This window comes from Pseudopipra pipra, chromosome Z (genome assembly GCF_036250125.1).
Source record: "Pseudopipra pipra isolate bDixPip1 chromosome Z, bDixPip1.hap1, whole genome shotgun sequence".
NCBI lineage: Eukaryota > Metazoa > Chordata > Aves > Passeriformes > Pipridae > Pseudopipra > Pseudopipra pipra.
This window is the reverse complement of record NC_087581.1, coordinates 14,697,883-14,721,397: the sequence shown is the minus strand read 5'-3', so window position 1 is coordinate 14,721,397 and position 23,515 is coordinate 14,697,883. Positions and strand designations below refer to the sequence as shown.

Genomic DNA, 23,515 nt, shown 5'->3' with positions numbered 1-23,515 from the left:
AACAGTTAAATAATTTGGAACACTACGTGAGATTTGCTGCCGATGGCCTTTGCCCTCTACAGCCCAAATTTCGTAACGCAAGCAGGGTCTTGAGAGTCTACTTTTCACATAGCTATTTGTCCAAACTCTTGGAATACAATCTAATTGGTGGTCAGAGATTCAAAATGTCATGCAAGAACTGTATTTCCGCTGAGCTTTGTTAATTTTGTATGTTATTTTCTTCAGATTTTACTGTTCATTAAAAGTTATTTTATTCAGTATTCACAGAAAACAGCTGATAACTGAGACAAAGATATAATTTCTTGGATGTGTTCTATGCAAGCTGAGCACTTAAATCCTTTCCCATTTAAGAGTCCTGATTTTTTTCTAGTGTGAAATGAATGCGGTCTAAACTACTGGTTTTTCTACTATTTCATTACAACTCATTTTTCTATTGTATTCAACACATTCTAGGCTGCAGTAAGCAGGTGACCAACTACCACTTAATTATTCAGTGTCAGGATGCTCATCCGCCTTCTATTTGTTTTTGCCAACACAAAGAGAATCCAATCAGACTCTAGGTAATCCAAAGGAATTCCTGCTGGACAAGGTCTAGCATATGGATGTACACATATGAACACAAGGTCTACAAAAGCATTGGAAATAGATTAATTACACTACAATATGCAGTTGAAAGTTTTCCACAACGTTACTCTACTAGCCTTGTAAACCTCAAGTCACAGAAGAGTTCAGTTTCAAAATAAGTTTCAAGAGGAGCAAGGCAAAAAAGCACAATCATATCCTACTTTCCACTTGTTCTTGCTCTGTCTTCTGATGTGCATGTAAAAGCACCTATAAGGTGATGTTCAGCTTTTAAATAAATAAATATATATATATATATGACCAGGATGACAAATCCATCAAAATATGATTTAAGGATTTCTAACAATCAGTAAAATGAAAGAAGGGGTCTTTTGAAATTAAACACTAAGTATCAACTTTCACAATACAGTTTAATTACAATTTGCAAGGAAATAATGGTTTTGTTATGCTTTGCAACATTAATTAAAGAAAATTTACGTAGATTCTTAAATTAGCTTTAATGGGTTCTAATTAATCCTACTTAAAATTAGGAAAAATACTGCAGCAACCTACAATAAGTTAAGAAGGTATTCTACTTTTCCATAAAGTTTAACAAATGTCTAAAGAACTTCTCCTAATCTTGAAAGAGTTGAAAACCACATCAAACCCGCTAACAGGACATAATTTTTGCCAGTTAACAGAATATGAATTATTGGTTACTTTATGACATTATGGAAACTACTCCAAAAATTTAACTAAATCTACAAATTATGCTTATTTTCTGTCATTTTGTTTCAGGTCCTACAATAATCTGGAAAAAAAAGGTTTGTGCATTTAGAATGTGGACCTACATGCACAGCACTGTAGGAAAATACTATTCAGTCAGACATTTAACCGAGTACTCCATACAACTAAAGATAAAGTAATACTTTATATAAATTATATATATAAAAATAAAAATATTCAAAAGCTGCAACTATGAGATTGCAAAAAAATCACAGCAACTATAATAAGAGTCTTCAACTTGATGACAACATACAATTACACTAGAAATAAGCACTTCACTTACATTCATTTTACAATAACACTACAGCAAGTGAATAGTATTTCAAATTAGTTTCACTTTTACTCAACTGGAAGCATAAACTCTCATAGCTGTAGATAGTACAACCCTAACTTTGGATAATGTACATTTAAACACAAAATGGAAGACAGAAGAGAATTTATCTTGTGTGTCTGTGCTGTTGTCTCTTTCAGATCTATGCATCCATCACCTGAGGCCACAATAGGGAAATGCAATACTGCAAATTCAGGCACTATAAAACCTCTGTTTAGATATACATTTTTTTTTACTGTTAAAGAACACTGCATCTAAAATTCATTTAGGAAAATGCGGTCTGTTGAATCTTATTTACACAGTGACTCATGAACTCTGTACAAAGTTCCTGAATTCCTAGTTATGCAACTAGATTAGCAAGATAATCATGTTTGCTAGAATTAAGTACTAATTTTTTCCTTAATTTCTGAACCTAAAATGATACTGTTATTTCTTAAATTCAAAAAGTTTATGAAATAACTTTTTTTACCTGTATGTAGATTATTATTGTTACATCTATATACAAAACATACAAGAAAAAAGCACTAAAGAGTTGTTAAAGTAGGTGTGGGGGTTTTTTCCAGTAGCCTGTTAAACTTCGGCTGTCTCAACTTCTAGTTATCACTGCAAATGTACAATTTATAAATACAAATTCCAAATATTTCTTAAGTAGTTAAGGGAATACAAAAAAGTACATACAATGTGAACTGCCTGGAACATACAAAGGAATGTTTTTTTCCTGAAGATTCAAAAGCGATATGAAACCCAATGAAAAGCATGCTTCTGCTGTGATGCATTCCCCCCAGAAGTCTTACAAAAATTATACTATTGAATAATGTAAACATAAGTGTCAGGTTGCATCTAGAGTAACAGACCACACATTATGGAAGAACTTACAAGAAAAGACTGCCAAATTTCTGATCTGCTACTGATTAGCAGAAGAATGTTATGCATTTGTTTCTAGCTGTAATCTAACCTTCATGCATATTCAAAAGCTACAGTGTATATTGCATAGTAACAATAATCTTCCATGATGTTTCCTTACACAGTATCTTCAGTAATATGAGTCCTAATGAAGAAAATATTAGGAAGCTGGTAAAATTCTGTGTAATTCCACTACACAGAAAATATATACAAATTTCAAAAAGAATAAATTATTAATTACAGCTCACGCTGGTCCTCGACCAAAATATAAAAAATAATAAGTGAGGTACTGATCATTTTACATTGAAATATGGTATTCAAAGTGTTAAGCAATCACATACTTATGTTTTACTGATGTTACCCTTTTAAAAATGTATGAGGGACTGTTGCTTTGTAGTTCACATTTATATGGCTTTCCTAGAAGAACACGGAATACCATACTGAATGCATATCGTGCAGAAACAACCCTGAAGGCTGTATCATAGCAGTATTCAGTAGAAAACTCTTACCAATTTTTCATCAACTGTGATGAGTTGCGTGTCTTGAGTTTGGTCCCGCGCCAGCCGCCATGTGGAAGTGCTCAGTGACCTGCGGTGCAAGACTTGAAGTTAAAAAATGATTCATGCAATGAGAAAATAGAGGCAGACAAATCTTACATAAACAAGTTACTTTAACAATATCCGTCTTGTAAAAAAAATTGAAGAGGGAGAGATGAGGGCACAAAAATCCTTTTTCTCCCCAATTAGTTCTGTCTGCTGAGTTTTTGGCAGACTCCCACTTAGTAGTTCACAACAGGCTGCACTTTATGTCAGCCTACAGGCTCTCTGTCACAGAGAGACTGCCAGTGGCAAGGACTGTACTGCTCTATATGAATGTACAGTAGCTGGTTTGTCACGAACAGACAGAAAAACACACGGCTGCTGCAAGCATTCTGGAACTCTGATCCTGAAAATGATGGCATCGCAGAAAAAAAAATCCTAAATCTATTTGTAATGGTAAAGCTCCAATTCTACACTTTAACAGCAGAACATTACCAATTAAAAAAAAAAAACAAAACCAAACCCAAACAAAAAATTACTAAACAAACCCTAAGCTGATACTGCAAACACAATTTTCTGGTTTTGAGTGGGCAAAACTCACAACTATTACTTTCTAAATCATTTTGGGTCAGCTTATTAATTTCCAAGAAATATGGTTAATCTTCTTCCATAATTGCTAAATCTGTAGGGTACACATGGAAACACAGAACCCAATTCCACATCACTGAATTAACGAGTAAAAGCTGACCTTAACTTGCATTATGTCACTAACATGAGGGTTCAGCCCTTGGAGTACCAATCATCTTTTGGCAAAATAATGTCACAGCAGGTGAACCAAGCCAAGCAGCCTAATTCTCTGAGCTAATCATAGAATACCAGGTTGGAAGGGGACCTCAAAGACCATCTGTTCCAACCTTTCTTGGCAAAATCACAGTCTAGACAAGATGGCCCAGCACCCTCTCCAGCTGAATCTTTGAATTGTCCAACACTGGGGAACCCACCACTTCCCTGGGGAGACTGTTCCAATGGCTGACTGTCTTACTACATTGTAAAAAATTCTCCTCTTGTGTCTAACCGAAATCTCCCCAGGAGTAACTTGTATCATTAATTTCCTTTCCATATGACTCCCTGTAAAATGGAGTGTCCACCTTCTGTGTAACGATCTTTTAAATAGACATGATGACAAGGTCTGCTGTAAGCCTTCTCTTCTCAAGACTGAACAAACTCAGTTATCTCAGCATTTCCCTATACAGCAGGATTCCTGGTCCTTTGGTCAGCTTTGTGGCCCTTCTCTGGACCTCTCTATCCTGTCCATACAGTATTCCAGGTGTGGCCTGACAAGTGTTGAAAAGAGTGGGATAATAACTTCTTCATCTCTGGGTGGTGATGCCCTTGTTGATGCAACCCTGCAGTCTGTTGCCTTTCTTTGCTGAGTAGCAAAGATCACTCCCACGGAGCTTGTCTTCCTCCTGGACCACCAGGTCCCTTTCCCCGGAGCTGGTCCCCAGCCACGCAGAACCCAGACTATGCTGCACTCCTGGATTACGATTTCCCAGGCTACAAGGACAACAACTTGGCCTTGTAGAACTTTGTAAGTTAGCCCACTCTTCCAGGCTTCTAGGTCTTCCTGCAAGGTGAGTCTCCTTTACAAAGTGACTACTTCCCCACTCAGTTTGGTATCATCAGCAGACTTTATCAGGGTACACTTGATCCCACCAATCACTTATGATGATATCAAAAAGTGCTGGGCCCAGTATTAATCCCTGGGGACCCCACTTGTGACAGGTTGCCAGCATGAAAGGGAGTGTTGTTCCACCACCCTCTGGGTGCTGCCTGTCAACCAGTTCCCCACCCACTGCAAGGGCCACTTTGTTAGATTGTAACACATCCACTTTTCTGGAAGGAGGCTGTGAGAAACCATATCAAAACCCTTGGAGAAATCCAAGTAGACAACAGTGTGCTTCATATCTAATTAAGGTCATCTTAAACAAATGAGAAAGCAAAATGCAAGAAGTGAGTTGTCTATACAACACAAGAATCTTACAAAGCTAAGCAACTGAACAAAGTTCAGTAATATTGAAACTCTACTTCTAATGCAGATTACACTCTACTAACTTACCCTTCATGTGCCAATGGAAATTCAAATGGATTCAATGGAATTCGAAAATTCTCCAAAGCACAAAGTTTATAGAATCACCAACTCTGACATGGACAGACACATCTATTACAATTTAGAGTGACAAAATCTGTTTGGAAGATTACTTTGTTTGAAGAACCAGAAGAAGTTTTCAAGTGCAAGGAAGGAAAACAATTTAATAAATATCAAAGGTATCTACTCCATTACCTCAAAAACTTCTGTACCAGAGAGCTTCTGGCTCAACAGAGCCACTATTTTTTAATTTGTACATGTAAAATAATATAGCATAAAAACAGAATAGACAGATACCAGAGTTCTAGGATAAAAGCTTGTTATATGGTTCTTATTCAATAACACACCAAGACAGAAGTTATCCTAAGAGCATTCTGAACAGCATTACACTTGTGTTCCAGTCCTAAGTAGCTGAAGCCACAAAATGTCCAATCTTAAATAAGGCAAAAAAACATTGCAATAGGAAAATCAGTTTCTTTCCTGCTTCAGTAGCTTTAGTATCAAAGTAGTATTCTGCAGGTATTCTGGAACTTTACGTGATACAGTGTTCACAACACTACTTAAAATACGTCCAAAGAACAACATTGGATTATGCAATTTAATTAATCCCTTCTGTAAAGAAAAGTAATCTAGACTATGAATCAAGAAGTTTTCTCTGACCCTTGCTCTGTGAAGAGGTCTGATCAATATGTAAAGATTTGGGTACACAAGGATTGTAATAAGGTTGATCATAATCATACTTTTTCTTGTAATATAAGTTCAATTTGGAACAAAATTTAGCACACATCAGTTTGAATATGGTTGTGGAGGGGTTGCTTGTTTTGTTTTAAATTGGAAAAGCTTTGAGAAGTATAAATGCCATGCCCTTCCAAAATTATTTCCACTCAGCATTATGTCATTTGACATTGTTTTTACCGGCACCTTTATAGTTAATAGGGAAGAGCAGGGCAAAACCCCCACCAGATTAAAGGTTGGCAGAAGTTCTTTCTGAGATGCCTCCACATTTTATACAGGAGTAGCTGATTTTTTTGCACAAGGTGTCTCTGTCAACCGGGGTAATTTGCAAGGCATCACACCTTGCAGCTCCCCATGATGTTTCAGCTCTTCTTCAAAAACAGATGGACAGCTTACTAACCTAAGTCATCTTCCACTCCTCTTCATCACCTTTCAAAGCCATTTCTTTTGACTACGTGGTTCTGGAACATGCCCAATTGTTGCCAGAATTTGAAACCTTGTACATTTCTTACATGTGTTGCCTTCTGTCCATCCCTGGACTGCAGTGAGTTGGAAAGCACGTATTTTCTTTCAGGACTTCTTAATTGAAAAGTGATTGAAAATTGGCTTTTGGACTAGACTAGGAAAGCGAATCTTAAGTCAGTGAAAGAGAGACCCCCATGTGAAAATACATTAAATACCAGTTTAAAGATGACAGGTTGTTGATTCTTCCATTTGTTGCATCTCCCACAGGAAAGTAATCTGGAGCTTAGAAAATACCAGCATCTCTGAAATACCATGTTAACTGAAATACTACTATTTGGAAGTCACCAGAAAGTGTTTCTTGATTCCCAGAATATTTAATTTTCAACAGGTTTCATTTCAAGTTTGTCCCTAATGTGAGGCACTTAACTGAGGAGAGAACCAGGAAACAGACCTTTTTCACACAATCTTCTCTTCTCAAACTCCCACAATGGCAAGTATCATTTCATCGCTCAAGTTTCCCCTTAGAAATTGTATAAACTTTACAACACCTATTCTACCTTCAAATTAAATGAATATGCAATCTAAATCATTAAAGTACAACTCAATTTAAGCCTTTTATTATGTCCTGAACAATACAGTAATTCTCACAAAATTTCCCATTAATATTTGCTTCTGCCCAAATTCAGTCCAACTTTTAGATAGCTTTTGTGATGGATAAACTTGCAGAAGTATAAAACACAATTTGACAGTTCCATTCTCATGAAGTTCTACTGCTTTTTTTCTGCTACTGACTTCTGGCAAGGTAAGCTATTTTCTTCCTTTCTCTTTGAAAGCAACATGAGTACGCATTACCCCATTTTGCCTCTTTTTGACTGCTTATGCTTTTTTTTCCCCCCTGCTGAAATATCTTGTGATGAAGCCTTAAGACCAGGAATTTCCACTTCTACCCTCTTCAAAGACTAATCCAACTCTCATTTAAAATTACTGTACACAGAATACTTCAAATATTCATAAATAGACTGGTAAAATAATTCTAAATTTCAGAAACCATAAAGAGAGTTTTACATGTAGCTAGTAACAATAAACACTGCTACCTTCTAGGCCCATTAATACCCTATTCAAAACACATATCAAACAAACTTCTTTCATAGTTACTATCTAATAAACTAAGCTGGCCACAGCTCTGTTGTTGATCTGCCCAAATGTTTTCCTGATAGCAAGCTCATTAGTGATGAACAAACAAGCTTTTAATTTTAAAAGCCGGGGTTTATTAGAACAGCTAGCCTTTTAAAATAAGAACCCTTGAAAATTACAGAAGACAAAAGTAAAATTAAGGTTTACAAAAAGAAGTCACCTGTGTCCTTTATGATTTTGCATATACTTTCCCAAAGTATAGCAGCTCCTTTGCCTTCTGAGACCATCATTCAAATTGTCATTTAGTTTGTAGTTACAAAAGTATTTTCTGCCCACCCCATGCTACTGTATCAGGCATATAAATTCCTTAAACTTGATCTATATGATCCTGTGCCATTATTTTATACTATTATAAGTTAATATTTTCCATAGATTATTATTTAATTATGCTAATTTTTAAAGTTCACTTAAACTGTAATGTTGTATAACAAAATTTTGTCTTTACCATCAATCTGATCAGTTCAGCATGAACTCTGTTTTTATATGTGCTACAAACCAATATACTTTAATATTTCTGTGGTTTAGTGTTAGGAATTTTAAAAAGGTTAAAGTAACTTTTTCTTCCACAATGTTCTTTATAGTGGCATAACAGAACTGAACGTTGCATCTAGAATGAGTTACAGCTGCCATTTGTTATTTTAGAGTCTCACAATAAATTTAAATGTCTTTTATACTGTGTAGAGAAGACAGGAATAGAAATTTGGCGAAGACTACACTACATAGTCTTCTTATTAAACACTTGTAAAGTCTTACATCAGCTCAGTAACATGAAATGAATTAATGAGGACTACTAGTGAAAATGGGTATTTGTAGAGTTCAAAACTTTCTATAAGTATCACGTGTCCTGGAAAAACAAATGGCTGTGATCACCTAACCACGTCTTCCACGAGGAGCGTGTACTCCCCTTCCGCCATCATCTGCTGTTCCAGCCAAGTCACAAACAGGTTCTACATCTCTTCTACACAAATGAAGAGGTTCTGTGAGAAACCACTGGAAGTTCTCCAGTCTGCAAGAGAACTAAATTATCCATACCAGTATCAGGTCTCTCAACCATCTTTCCTCCCACTGTGGGATAAGGACGCAGAGTTCCTCATTGCAGGAAACCTACTTAGGTCTCCTTTTTCCTTCTTACCTTAGAGGCTCCAGCTCTGCTGATGCCATTAACCAGTTCTGTAGAACAGGAGAAATCAAACAATAAAAAATGGACAGCGGATGTCTTTTGTGATATCAGGATAAAGGATATTAAGGCATCTGAGTTGAACATATAACCTGGTAGTTGTATGTACCTGTATTCAATCTCTAAAATTCAACAAATTTGAACATCTTAAATATCTGCTAAGTAACCCATGCTTAACCCCTACATGGTAAGAAGCTGCCATATTTACACGGCATGAATTTCCCTTCCATGGAGAGCAATGCTGTGATCGGAATGTAACACAACACCCAGATGTGAAAACTGGTATTTACCTGATAAAATTCAGTAGCTGGGACTTGATCCATTGCACAAAAACATCTCCTTAACCTCTTTATGCAACAAATCTGACTGTTTGATCTATTAGCACCCCCTTTTGGTCAACTGTAGGAGATATGTTAAAGAAAAACAGGTATCACAAAACAGGTAATCAGATCACAACATATAGGTGAAACAAAGTCTTGAAGAAAACCCCATGTGCCACATGAAAGATCAAGATAGTCACTGAGAAGTAAGTCTATATGGTGTTTGAAGTATTCTGATACCAAATGACCAGGAGGTGTGAATATACATATATCCAGAAACAGAAGCCATGATGAATCATTCAATACATTGAATAGACATTAATTCTTATGAAACCAGCCTTTTTTAACATTATTGCATTTATAAAGAATAATGTAAGCTCCACGATGTACAGCCATCCTAAAACCATTAAATTCTGAACAAAAAGAACACAGAAACTACCTGGTCAACTTCCACAGCCTCCAACCTATAGTCATACACTGTGATTAAACAGACTAAAACCAGTTCAGTATAAAGTTCTTGCACACAAAACACAGGCATCAGTGACTGCCTGTTATACAATGTTGAATACAGGATAGATCACAGTATTCAATCCCAATATAATACATTTTTATAAAAACAGCTTGTAAAGTAGAACTTGTGAGAGATGAATTCAAATACAGTGGGATAATGCTTCCTTGGTATTAAATTCACTATCGTAATTCAAGTGATAATGACTTAGAGTCCACAGTATTTTATTTTTACCCAGATTCATTTACTACTCTTACTACATCTCAACAGAAGGAAAATATAGAATATAATGCCAAACACTGCCTGTGGAGACCATGTAGTTCTATATTGTAGTTGGAACTGCATGAGTAACTTTTGTGGTTGGAGGAAAAGTAAGTTCCTCATTAATAAATACGTTCATACTCTGACAATATTGGCTAATCATACTTTTTCCTTTGCCTATAAAATGTTAAATTATAAACACAGTAAATTATGTTTCTGAATGGATAAAAGCAATACCATTTAAGCTAAACTACTGACATTTCTGTCTTAAGTGGTAAAAATGACCAAAATGGAAATACAAATATATAAACACTGCTTCTACTTGCTAAAAAGTTCATATGAAATATTTTTTTTTCCTATTTCCCAGGTGTGTGTTTGGAAAACAGGGCAACAACTGACTATGCTCTTCTGTTAGGCATGCCTTCTGAAAAGAAGCAATGCTTATATAAATGTACTGAATAAGCATGAAAATAAGCATTTGACTTGTGGTTTGGAACTTACAGTGTGCATCTTCAAAGCTAAATGTTAAGTTCACCTGCCTTTATAAACATTAAACTACAGGCCTGTCTCACTTTAGTGCCTGGTAAAACTATGGAGAAGATTATTCTGAGAGTTATTGAAAAACACCTGAACAACAACACAGCCATCAGTCACAGCCAGCACGTCTTCACAATGGAACAGTCCTGCTTCTCAATTTCCTTCTATGGCAGGTAACTCTAGTTAACCAGCTGATAAAGAGAAGCCAGTTGATGTAATCTTTTTGCATTTCAGTAAAACTTTTGATACTGTCTCTCACAGGATCCTTCTGGACAAAATGTCCAGCACACAGCTGGATGAACACATCATGTTGTGGGTGAGCAATTGGCTCATGGGTCAGGCACAGAGGGTGATAGTGAATGGAGTGACATCAGACTGGTGACCTGTCACTAGTGGGGTTCCATAGGGCTCCATCTTAGGCTCTGTGCTCTTCAACATCTTCATAAATGACCTGGATGCAGGACTGGAAGGGATACTAAGCAAGTTTGACAATGATACTAAACTGGGAGGAGCTGCTGACTCCCTCAAAGACAGAGAGACTGCACCAAGAGATCCTGACAAACAGAGGGATGGGCAATCACCAACCAAATGAAGTTTAACAAGGGCAAGTGCTGGATTCTGCACCTAGAAGGGGCAACGCTGGATGTACAAACAGACTGATGAAGAAGAGGCTGAAGAGCAGCACTGCAGAAAGGGACCTGGGGGTCCTGGTCGATGGCAAGTTGAATATGAGTCAGCAGTGCCCTGGCAGCCACGAGGGCCAACCGTGTCCGGGGGGGCATCAGGCACAGCATCACCAGCCAGTTGAGGGAGGGGATTGTCCTGCTCTGCTCTGCGCTGGTGCGGCCTCACCTTGAATATTGTGGCAGTTTTGGGCACCACAATATAAAAAAGACATTAAGCTACTAGAGAGTGTCCAAAGGAGGGCAACAAGGATGACGAAGGGTCTGGAGGGGAAGCTGTATGTGGAGCAGCTCTTCCACTTGGAGAAGACTGAGGGGAGACCTCATTGCAGTCTACAACTTCCTCGTGAGGGGTAGATGGTGACCAGTGATAGGACCCGAGGGAATGGCCTGACACTGTGTCAGGGGAGGTTCGGACCACTCAGAGGGTGGTTCGGTACTGGAAGAGGCTCCCCAGGGAAGTGGTCACAGCACTAAGCCTGACAGAGTTCAAAAAGTGTTTGGACAATGCCCTCAGGCACATAGTGGGATTCTTAGGGTTGTCCAGTGCAGGGCCAGGAGCTGGACTCAGTGATCCTTGTGGGTCTCTTCCAACTCAGCATATTCTATGGTTCTTTGAAATTAGTTAAATTTTCAACTAGTAAATCCTTCATTTTGTAGCAAACAATCAAATTTTAGTTATTTTAGGTTCTACTTCAATTATCCCACAGTTGGGAAAATGCCACTGACCTATCTATATTCAAACAAGGTATCAGCTGACCCACTGCTACAACACAAAGACAGACATGGTTCTTCCAGAACTACTGCAGGACCAGAGCACTGTAGCCACTTCTGAACTCCAGTTAAGCCCCCAGGACACAAGTCAGCTTTGTTAAGACATGACTTGAGTTGCCCACCATCGGTTTTCCTCATTTAACCACCTTTATTGCAGTCAAGAAGTAATAAGAAAGGTTAGCTTAGTACCAAGTCCGCACTGTCCCCAGCTCAGACAGGGCCCATTTGAGTAGCCAGTTAACTGAGCAGACACCACTGAGCACACAACAAAGACCAGCCCCTCAGAAGGCTCCACATCAGGCAGACAGTACACAAAGGCAGGCTCAACCTACTCCTGCAGAGTTATACAGGTGTCTCCACCATGCCTTTGAGTATAAGCATTCACACAATGAAAACAGTTTGAGCTGAGGAACGGTTCAGGCAAAAGCTCACAGAGCTAGCTTGGGTTCAAGTCAGCACAGTGGCGACAGCTGCACATCCTGAAACAGTTCTCTGCAAATCTCTGGCTGATATTAAAGCATTTCTCAATGTGCTTGGACACAAACTGAGTCATTATTTACAACTAAACATCTGGAAAAAGTCATGCTCCTAGACCCTCATATGCACCTGACTCCGAGTATGCCAGTGGCCTCTGACAGATAACAGCAAACAGACTAGAAATGCTTTTGAGAGAGGGCCTTAAAGTGTTAAGAATAAAATTACCCAAAATAATTTAAGTGGGGTTTTTTTGTAGAAATCATAAAACTCATTATGGAAGGAGATGTGATGTACTACTTTTACAGCAATAGAATACATAATTTCTAAGCTGTCCAACTGCTCTCAGGTAACAGGAGCTCTCAACTACTGCCATCTGTACAGTTGCTGATAAACCATTTCATTACATGCTACTCTCCAAACCAGAAGACCTAATCTTAGGAATTAACCTCAGTTCACAACCTGAGAGCAGCAGGCTCCCCAAGAACCAGAAGCCTCTTACAGGCAAGTCAGTCAGAAGACAAATAATGCTAGAAATGTTGCACAGCCCATATCAACTATCAACTGAATTTTACATTCTCTAGTTAGAAAGCCTAATAAAGTTAAAAGGAAGAGAGAAAAGTTATATAGGGATTAAAGATAAAATACACAGGTGACACATTTGCTCTGTTTGTGCTTTCTAAATGTCAAACTCCCCACAAATACACATTCAGGCATCCATATAACTTGACAAAACTAAAAAATATGCTCTTTATAAAAAAGAACAACAGAAGTCAAAGGGTTTAATTTCAAAACTGTGAGGAATGAAACTAATGTTCCACAACCCACCTCTGCCTTAGTTTGTGCATTTTGAAAAAGAGCCTTTGAATCATGTAAAATTAACAAAAAAAAAAAGTAAAGATTCCTCTGTGTTTGCCAACTGATTTCTGGCATAGCATGGTCCTCCTGTATTTCCTCCCTATCCTTTCCTACTGATTTAGCCTTTCCATTTGACTGCACTTACAAGCTTAATTAATTCTTATTCTAATAATACAAAGTCTGTAAAATATGGCATATATACAAAGGCAACTTCTTTCTTGTTTAATGCTTTCAAACATTTGAGCTGCAAACTACAGCACAAAAAAGAATAATTTAAAGTGTTACTGGAAAACTACATCTTTGTTTATAATGGTTCACAAAAGTCAAATAAGCTGTTTGGCTAGTAGGCCTCAGCTGTTGGGCAGCTATGACAAACTGTTTTAAGAGATATATATTAATTTATGTTTGTAGTACAAGCCACTTAGAGACAGTCAAATGTTCACAAATGGAATGCGACATACAGAGGGTCACTTTTCAGAACTGTATGCTCTCTCCACTTGTTCTGGATGAAGATGGGACAATGTAGCTAATATTATTGTGTATGATTTTATTTCACACTTGATTTGTGAACTTCGCCTTGTCTCAGCCACCTTACTCTTCAACTTCCTTTCTGACATCAGGCTTTCGTCCTCAATTCCCCTTTGAACCGTTGCCATTCCGCAGTTATCACATACCTTAGCTACTCTCCATTATGCCACACACCTTAATCACATCACTTGACCAGTCTGTTCACATTGTTCTTTTGCTGACATATTTCCAACTTCCTTTTCACACACCCTTGAGGGAAACAACCCCCATGATATTTCAATATATTTTTGACTCCAGAGTTACATGCCACCTTAGATGCAAGAACATAATTTGAGCTTTCAAGTGCTGTAACATTAGCATCCTGAAGATACACTCTGTCAGACCATGCATCAGGATCCTAAGGGCATTAACAGGTGGTAATGGCCATGACCAGCCTCACACAGGACCTCACACCGGACCTCCATGATTCCAGCCTTTGGCCCTGGAGTTCCATTTAAAAACTCACCTTGGGTCTTCAGCCCTTGCCTAAGTGACATCATTAGTGCACCCACCTGCAGGCCTGGCTCTGGCTCTTATCCTTGTTAGTAAGGGCACTGTCCTTGCTGTGGTCACCTTCAGCTCCCAGCTTGCCTTACCTGCAGGAGCAGACAGCCCTTGCTGCTCCCTGACACTTTGCTACATTAATTCCTATCAAATACAGATTTTTTTCCCAGTGTATATAATATTGCAAGGTGCACTTGTTTTTCAGCCTCATTACTTTGCAACCAAAGCAAAGGACTTAATTTCTATGTAGTCTCTCTATAATGACTAGTTTTAAATCTTACTTTAAAAACGTACTAACTACACAGGTTTTTAGTTGTGGGTGCCAGTGTGGTTAAATACCTTCTACAATATACATCTGTCTTGAGATGAAAACAAATAGTTGGCTGAAATGTAAGCAACCCATGTAAGTGTTTCCAACAGAAGTTTTAAAAAAAATTATCACACCAAAACTTTAACTTCTACTCTACATACAAGTGCAAGCAACAACTACATGGCACCAGCCAAAAAAAAAAAGTCCTTTCTTTTGCATATCTGCATCTGCAATCTTAGGACAACAATATTTTAAATTGTTGAAGGACAAATTATTTTGTGTTACAAGAGTAATATAATGAAACTACCAAGTTACATAAATTAAGTCTACTTTCAAAGAAACTTGAGTGCCCTGTTTTTCAATAATAACTTTTCTTTCCATTTACCATTATTTATTAATGTAAACACATCTTACAAGCATTTTTGAGAACTCACCTTTGAGAATTAAAATAACCTCATTAGCTATCCTATTTGTGTGTTCCCTTGTATTCTTACCTATACACTGATCCTCTCCTCCACTAGTTCTATTCTTTCTTTCTTTCTTTTAATACTCTTACTATCTAAGCACCTGTTAGCTCTCTGAAAGGAGACTGCTAGTCTTGGTATTACTCACCCTTTTTTAAAGTGGAGTAAACCCTTAAGGCAACACTGGTGTTTCAAATGTAAACGTTATTCTTGAATTCCAGTTCAGACAACAACATTCAGATTATTTCTCTCTCTCTCTGGTAGGCACAAACACTGACATATGACAAAACATCACTGCTGCAGAATTTTCCTTCCTATAACTTACACAGCACATACAAATACTCTTCGAGTGCGTGACAGAACAATCAGAGCTACTGCATGAAGAGCTTTCTTGTTTTTTTCCTTTGAAACTACTGAAAGATATAGAAAAGATGAAAAATTAAACAGCCATCCTCTGCAGCAAAATTTTAGTCTGGACTTCAAGACAAATAGCATTGCTAACATTTAGTAGAAGATTGCTTCAGTAGACTTATTACAAATGACATTATCAGAAGTATTCATATATAGAATAAATTCATAAAAGACAGGTCTTCAAATATCTTATAAAAAATATATGAAATCTGATTTTAAAAAAAACTGAATAGGACCTGTTTATGAAATCTTTCATGTTAATACTCCAAAAATAAGCAGCTGCAAGAATTGATTGCCCACACACATTCTGGAGCTGCCTACAGTCTGTCTTATTGAGTCAAAAGTTAATTTACTTTCTCAACATCATCCATGGGTCAAGGGAAGATTCACACAGAAACTACTGCAGTTAGGAAGCGGCTAATGACAAAATGGTACACAAATACACTGTTACACTGCTAGGAGAGAACAACTACACTTTGTAAGTCAGGCAGAAATAACACCATTCATTTCTTAGGAAATATGGAAATACGCATTATAAAGAAGGCAATGTTAACTGTTCAGCTTGCCTCTTGCTAGCTTAGCAGTATCTTTTATGACAAATAATAAAGGATGTGATCTTAAGACAGTTTGGAAGTATACTTTTTAACACGCTCATAATCAAATGCTTACAAAATAATTTTAAAAGCTTATCCAAATCCAGTGTATCGCCATGAGGACAAAAACATGGGTAAAACATATAAAACGTTAAGCTCTTAAGGATTATACAAATTACTGAAATTATTAGTATAAAAGAAGACTTTGTTTTAAACTTGTTTTTTCTTAAAAACTATTTGGGAGCAGGTTCATGCTTCCCTGCTAACTATATAAGCCTCTCAGTAATTCAGTCTCTTAAAACAGTAATTTTCGTCAAATACAGATGAGTTAAACCCGCTGAACAGTATATATTAAACCTCCATCACTATAGCAAATTTTATTATTTTGCTAACATAGATTTGAAATTCTATCTATTGACAGCTGGTATTTGAATTCCCCTTTCCCATGTATTCACGTGACATTTCACAATCTTACTATTAAATTATTTATTCGACAAAAAATGTGCTTCGACTCACTGCAACAAATTCTACAAGTATATTTCTCAAACTTCAAGATATCAAATATTTGGCATTAGGAAATACCAACATGAAAGCCTTTTCCATAAAGAATGTTTGGTGCATTGTCTTGAAAACATTTGGTGGATTGTCTTGAAAAGTGTCATTTTCAAACACAGTATCAGAATCTATTTTAAACAGTTTAGTCCCTGAAGGAAAGTATTATGTCCTTCTGTTTTAGGATACTATTGGCAACAAACTTCACCACTACCCTCCATAGCTTTTTTGGAGTTTTGTTTGTTTTTTGTTTTGGTGCAGTTTTGGGGTTTTATTTGTATCTCCACTCCCCTTCAAATATTCAAAGGAGAGTGAAGATAATTAGGTTCTCAAATCAGTATATTTTTGAAAAAAATTGTTATCGCATGTAATAATGCCCTTTTAAAGGTATGCCAAACTTTAGGTAAGCAACCTACAGTTCTGAGCCCACAATGACTAGTTGCCGCAGAGCTGGTTAGAAGAACTTACAGCTGTTTTAGTGGAGAAGCAAGCCCATTGCTTGTTATCTTTCAACACAAATATACCTTAAATATCTGTCTGTTTGTCTCTGTTAAACCTTCACTTGCTGAAGACCGTAACTCCTCTCTCTTCGGGTTTCTAATCCCAAAAGTAAAGGAACTGAATGTAATTAAAATAAGGCACTCAAAGTTATATGCCCAGTAACTAACAGCAATTTAAGAAGCTTTATCAGGAACATCTTGCTGTCATGATGCCTGCTCCACTTACTTCTCTATAATTACATTAGAAAAACAGCAATCTCCACAACAATGCACCTCTTCCTTGCCTCCATTCTCAATCTTCGGCTGTCCCATCCTTTTCCCTTTCTGCCCCTCTTACTTGCACAGCTTTCTACCTGTCCTCTTCAACACAGAGACCAATACTGAAAGTAGTTCAACTTTCACAAACACTACAGGAATCCCACACAGCTTTAAGAACTAGAATGATCCTGATCTGAGCTCACTACTAAACTATGATACATAGTATTTCACTTTTTCATTGTGACAGAATTCACATTGACAGCAACATCCTATTGTTCCCATGTTCTACTACATCCAACATTCTTGTGACTTCATGGGGGCCTTCCAAAGCTTGTTTTTTCTATTTCCAAGGAGCGCTCCTACACCCCGCTTCCTATAATGCCAAACAGAGAAGGCAAAAGCAGGAAATCTAAGATACCTAAGATACCACTCCAGTTCACCAGAGTCACTCTGACATCCTAATAACAGTGAATATCCATGAACAACACAAAAGCCCAGAATAAGACAGTATGTTGTCCTGTTGCAACTATTCAAGTCACGGTAGATTAGCAACTTTGAGATCCTACATAAAGGACTGCAAGAGGGCTCAAATCATCCTACTTGTCAGAAATATCCTCTTCTCTCCCTCAAAGTACGCAAAATTGATAGGGAAAGAGGGCCTTTCTTCACAATGGCCAGACACCAGGTTGTCATCAAAGGACCTGTGACTGCAATACCTAACCTGCTTTCAGCTGTTCACGCTGCTTTCAGCCACTGTGAACATGCAAGATTTGGCTCCTAGACTCTCTCTTTACCACAAAATAACTATTTGAACCATGTGGACAGAGTCAAAGGGAATGGATTTTAAATGAATTAAACACTTAGACATACGAAACATCTACTCCCAAACCACTGCTTGAGGGTGTCTGTAAGATCAGACAAACACTCAGTGCTGCCTGGAGTCTTGCTTTTTAAACTGATGTCTGTTAAGTGTACAAACTGCAGTGGATTTCATCTTTTTCTCCGCTTGTCTATGTCCATTTGTCTCTCCACATCTTTCATCTTGAGCCTGCTCCAGTTCTCCATTTCACCAGAATTTCATGTCCAAAAAACACCCTGGGATTTCATTCCAGATTTCAGTTGTGCTATTGTGTTGTAAGCTAGTGTGATTCACTGTAGCTTCTCTGATATATATTAAAAACAAAACAGATATTCAAGATAAAATGGTAAAATTCCAGCCAAATATGTATTTTAAAAGGTCTTTTTCCTCTGTGAATAACCAAAATGAAACTATCTATAAACACCACTCACACAGCAAAAGCAAGACTGCAAAAAACTTCTTCACCTGGTGTTATCTTCAAATTTTATTCCAAGTACTCTATGCAGATGATACGTCTCACTGGAAATAATTTTAAGAACATTCAATTCTACAGAACTATGGTTTTTACTAATGAAAACTGAAACTTCTGATGTGAAACTTCTGAACCTAACATCACCACACACACTCTCATATACTGTGTGGAATAATGTAAGTAAGAGACACGCATTACAGGTGGATGAAGTAATAAGTAATACAACTGCTGCAACATGCTACTTATTCTAAACTTGACAAACATCTCACACTGGCTAGTACTAACACTGGCCAAATTGTGCTTCTATTAACCAGGTTCAGTGAGAGGTTTGTTCATCCTCATACAGCTCTCTGTACTATGCAGATCTAGCTCTGGGAAGTCTACTAAGCTCTGTTTTAACGCATGACTTGGTAAGGATATGCAACAAAAACCTCAACATTATTTGAGGAAAGGAAAAAAAAAACAAACCAAACAATAACACGAAAGAGTAAGCTAATTATCTTGAAGTAATTTTTTTTAAAATGTTAATAAACATTGTCTCTACTTTTCAGGAAAGGACAAGATAAAAAATTACATTTTTTTGCTATGTTTTATAAGTCCTTTATTTTGCCACAAAAATATCTTCCTCTTTTTTTACTGCAGGGGTAGCTTGCTTAAATAGACATTAACTGAAAACTGAGACTTATATGGCATTCCAGGTTTCCTCAGTTTCTTGAGTATGAATTGAATAACAGGCTTTGTACTACATAAGTGTCCATAATTACTTGCTTTCATAACCTCAGGTATCTATTTATGATAAACTAGCAAAACATTTGCTATTATACTCAGAGTCTTTAAACAGAATTACAAGAGGAAGGTAACATATTTTAGAGAACCATCTGAAAAATGACATGAAAAATCCATTATCATGAAACGTAGAGAGCATGTTGTCAGGTATTACACCTGCACACACAAAATATTCTGCTTCTGGAACAGAAATTAATATCTCCATATTCTGACTGCAGATATAAAGGGCTTTATATTGTGATATAAAGGGCTTCTCTGACCTACTGGTGGTTTTGAAAGAAACATCTGATTCCCAGGACAGCAGAAATTTGTTTGAAGTTTCTTTTCCCAGCTTCACCTGTCTGTATTTTCTAATACAAGGAAACACTGCAGTTTTTAGGTCAAACTCCAGAGAGCGTGTTCAACATAATTGCAAGCTCCTGAAACCTTGACAGATCTTAGAACATGAAAGTTTAAAAATGTGACTTAAGCTAAGGATGCACTTCTGCTTTCCGAATGAGCTCAAGCCACGTGCTGATGTCTACTTGGCTCACCACCAGATAAAATGAGGGGCTCAGTAACCACTGCACAACTGATTTAAAACAGGCACTCAGAACTTCATAAAAATACAAGGAATGTTGCTGCATGTTCTCTTAACTTTGGACCGAACACTTATTCCCATGTTGTGTTACCAGTCACCAGTTTATAATCATCAGGCAGCTTGGGCATGCATATGTTAAAGAGCTTAAACACGTACTGAAAAATCAGTATTAGAAGATGTCACAAAATTTCTAAGAACCAAATATTGCTCATGAAAATCAGAACGGAATTTCTCTTGTAACTCTTGAAAAGTGATCTTGGGAATTCTTTTCAAAATCAGAGGGAAGATATATTATTATTTAATTGAAGTTCTGAAAACTGGAGAAGTATGAGAAGTTTCACATGCAAAAATCAGAAAAAAAAACCCCACTGCAAATAAAAATATATCTTGAAGGTTTAAAATTTAATCCTACAATGTTCAAACAATAAGCTATATTCCCCTCATAACCTAATTTAGGCAAATAACATGCAACCATAACTTAACAAAGTTTTACCAACCAAACCTTACCCTGAATCTAAGTAAACAAAAGCAAACTGTTGAAGTGATGTAAAAATCATTCAAATGCCCTCACAGTTGACAATTCCAGCATCTTCTTCAGTCATGTCCTAAGAACAGCAACCATTTTTATTGTTAGTAATTCTAATGCCTTCATTTACTTTATTTTCTTTAAGACCTACATCTAGCATACTGGTATAGTACATTCTTTCTACAGTTTGACAAATACATAGATTACTCCAATAATAAACTAGACAGACAAATACTTTAAATATACTCTGAAACAAAGAAGCTACTTGTACCAAAGTGTATCTGTCAAAAAACACTTTTCTGAAAGGAAACCAGTATTTCAGGATCCATATATCCAGTTGCAAGATATGCTGCAAACCACTAGCTTTTGGACACTTGCTGATCATTATAACTGGAAAATAAGTAGTTTGTAGAGTAAGATTCAACTGTGTGAGGCTGGGAGATGTGAGACACTAAAGCTGTAAATGGGACTTATAAACTGCCAAACTCTGAGGCATCTATTTGTGCACTGAAATTTATCTAGATTTCTGGTAAAATACAAGCGATTACATGCTCCCTAAGAAAGGTTATGGTATCTAACAAAGGAAAACAAACCCAACGTTGGCTTACAAGAAGTAGGACAAAGCACAAAAGCAAGATATGCGCTTTCTCCCATGCACTTCCATCTAATTTTATTACCTCACTGTGAGTAAAGGAAGACATCTTGAATTTATAATGTAGAGCACTAAATCCTTTTCTGTAATTATGTACGCTGATTCTCACTCCCAAGGAGGGAGACTACAGAGGCTGGTTGAGAATTCTTTTCATACAAAACAGTAATGGACAAGAGGAAAGATGTTAAGTTTCACGCCTACTTAATCAAGAAAATAATTACTTTACAAAAATTATGCAATGACTGACAGCAGCCACCATTCCTTCATAGTGTCAAAACTTTGAAATAGTTTTTCCTCAATCCACAAAAAACTTTATTCTCCCTCTTCCAATAAGCAATGACTGCAAAGCTGTGTAAAACTTGAAGTAAGACAAACTCATAATGTTCTTCTCTCCCGCTTCTCCAAGAAACCCCCTGATTCATGATAAGGCCACTCTCCTATGGAATGTGAAGCATAAGTTCCAGTCCCTCTCAGGCCTGGAGTATTTTCAACATCCCTCTTCCTAAAAGCACTAAGGGACACTAATTCTTCTACTCCCTCTGTGGCAGGGAAGGAACCTAAGGCACTGTTTCAAAAAAGAAATCCCTACTTAGGAGTTCCTACCTCACATTTCCATGCTGTTCATACCCACCCCTGCTACACCCTACTATCTTTTCTGAAATAACTACTTCAACACAGAGTGGTAAAACTTTAAAACAAACAAACAGAATTATTTTTAACCGGAATCACTTGACTGACCCAATTTACCACATGGCACAGGCAGCAGTTCTGTCAAAACCACAGAGATGGGCAGAAACAAGCAGTCAAACACGAACAGCAAGTTTCTGCATTAGCATAGAGGAATTGCAAAATTCATACTCACAGATTCAAGAGCATATTTAGGAGACTGAGACCTAACTTTCAATGCCATAAAACAGGTGCCATTTTAAAAAGGAGAAGCTAGAAGGAATTAATGGGACAATGAGAGCACAAAAATGTCAAAAAATAATATGGTTATACTTCTTTTTTCTCTATGTGTGCATATATAGCTTTCTCTGTGTTTATATATACACACACATACATACATGTATAAAGACCCACACAGATTTAAATAAAATTACTGAAACTAACTTGTGTTTATATGTAGAGACCCGAGTAGACTGAAAAGCAAAACCTCCAAATCACAGTTAATGGCATTGAACTACTTTATTTCTCACTGCCAGAAGGGAGTCTTACAGAAGTCTAAGTCCTTTGAGATGCACAGCAGGAAACATATGCATGCATCTTCGACTGCACGATAGGTCACGTACTGGCCTTTTAACACACACCTCTGCATTAAAGAAACAAACAACAATGAGCCACCAAAAACTATACAGCTATTTCCCGCATTATTTTTAGGAGATGAGTGAAGAAACAGCTATGCACCCCCATAAAGAGGTAATGTATTTGGAGGAGGGGGTAAAGAGGAAAGGCTACAAGGTAGAGAACAGGACAGTGAGGTGCAAATCTTGGAGAAGGGCTGCTGTCGAAGGGAGGCTCCTCGGCAATGAGGCCCTGTCACCAGCTCTCGACCTTCGGGCGCCGCAAGGACACTGGGCGGGCGGTCACCGCTAGCCAAGCGGCAAGGACACTCACGGCCAGACCCAGACACGCAAAGCAGACACGGACAGACACGTCGGAAGACTCTGCCCCTCGCCCGCCCGGCCGCCCCCCGCCCGCGGCCCGGCCCTGCGCAGCCCCCCCGGCCCGGCACGGCCGCGGCGCAGCCCCAGGCCGGGGACGGGCTCCTCCGGCCCCCGCGGGTACTGGGGCGCCGCAGTGCCTGCCATGTGGGCGGCGGGGCGGCCGCGTTGCCGTTACCTGGGCGGCGGCGGGCGGGCCGCGGCCGCACCGCTCCAGGCGAGGAGGCGCCTCAGGGCCGATGACATTGAGAGAGACGGCGCCATGACGCTGAGCACAGCCGCTGCGAGACGGCGGCGCCGCAGGGACAAACCTCCTCCGCCCCGGCAGGAAACGCGAAGGCGAGGCCGGAAAGAGGCGGTGGGAGGGGCGAACGGGGAAGGGAACGGGGACAGGGACTGGGAGACATGGAGAGAGGGCTGGGCAGAAGCAGGAGCGACAAGGGCTGCTGGCACGGAGGGAGGGCAGACCTGATACCCTGAGCCCCTGGGAGGAGCCGTTCACGTGTTTTGGGCACAGACGCCGCTTTTCCTCAGCCACACGTTTGTGAGAGAAACATTTTGTGGC

At 38.3% G+C, this 23,515-nt stretch overlaps 1 protein-coding gene across 2 annotated transcripts in view; it reads right to left on the bottom strand.

Moving 5' to 3' along the window:
• Positions 1-23,293, bottom strand: part of NDUFS4 (NADH:ubiquinone oxidoreductase subunit S4) — a 47,349-nt gene extending 24,056 nt beyond the window's left edge. The window contains exons 1-3 of one of the 2 annotated variants that reach the window (XM_064641944.1): positions 9,131-9,178; positions 8,796-8,833; positions 3,091-3,169 (exon numbers count right to left, since the gene is read on the bottom strand). In XM_064641944.1, coding sequence (XP_064498014.1) covers positions 3,091-3,169; positions 8,796-8,833; positions 9,131-9,163 — 150 coding nt within the window. In that variant the 5' untranslated portion in view covers positions 9,164-9,178. Of the gene's footprint in view, positions 1-3,090; positions 3,170-8,795; positions 8,834-9,130; positions 9,179-23,128 lie in introns of those variants that run through there. The other variant, XM_064641943.1, reaches the window with a different exon arrangement.
• Between the last annotated feature and the right edge of the window lie 222 nt (positions 23,294-23,515).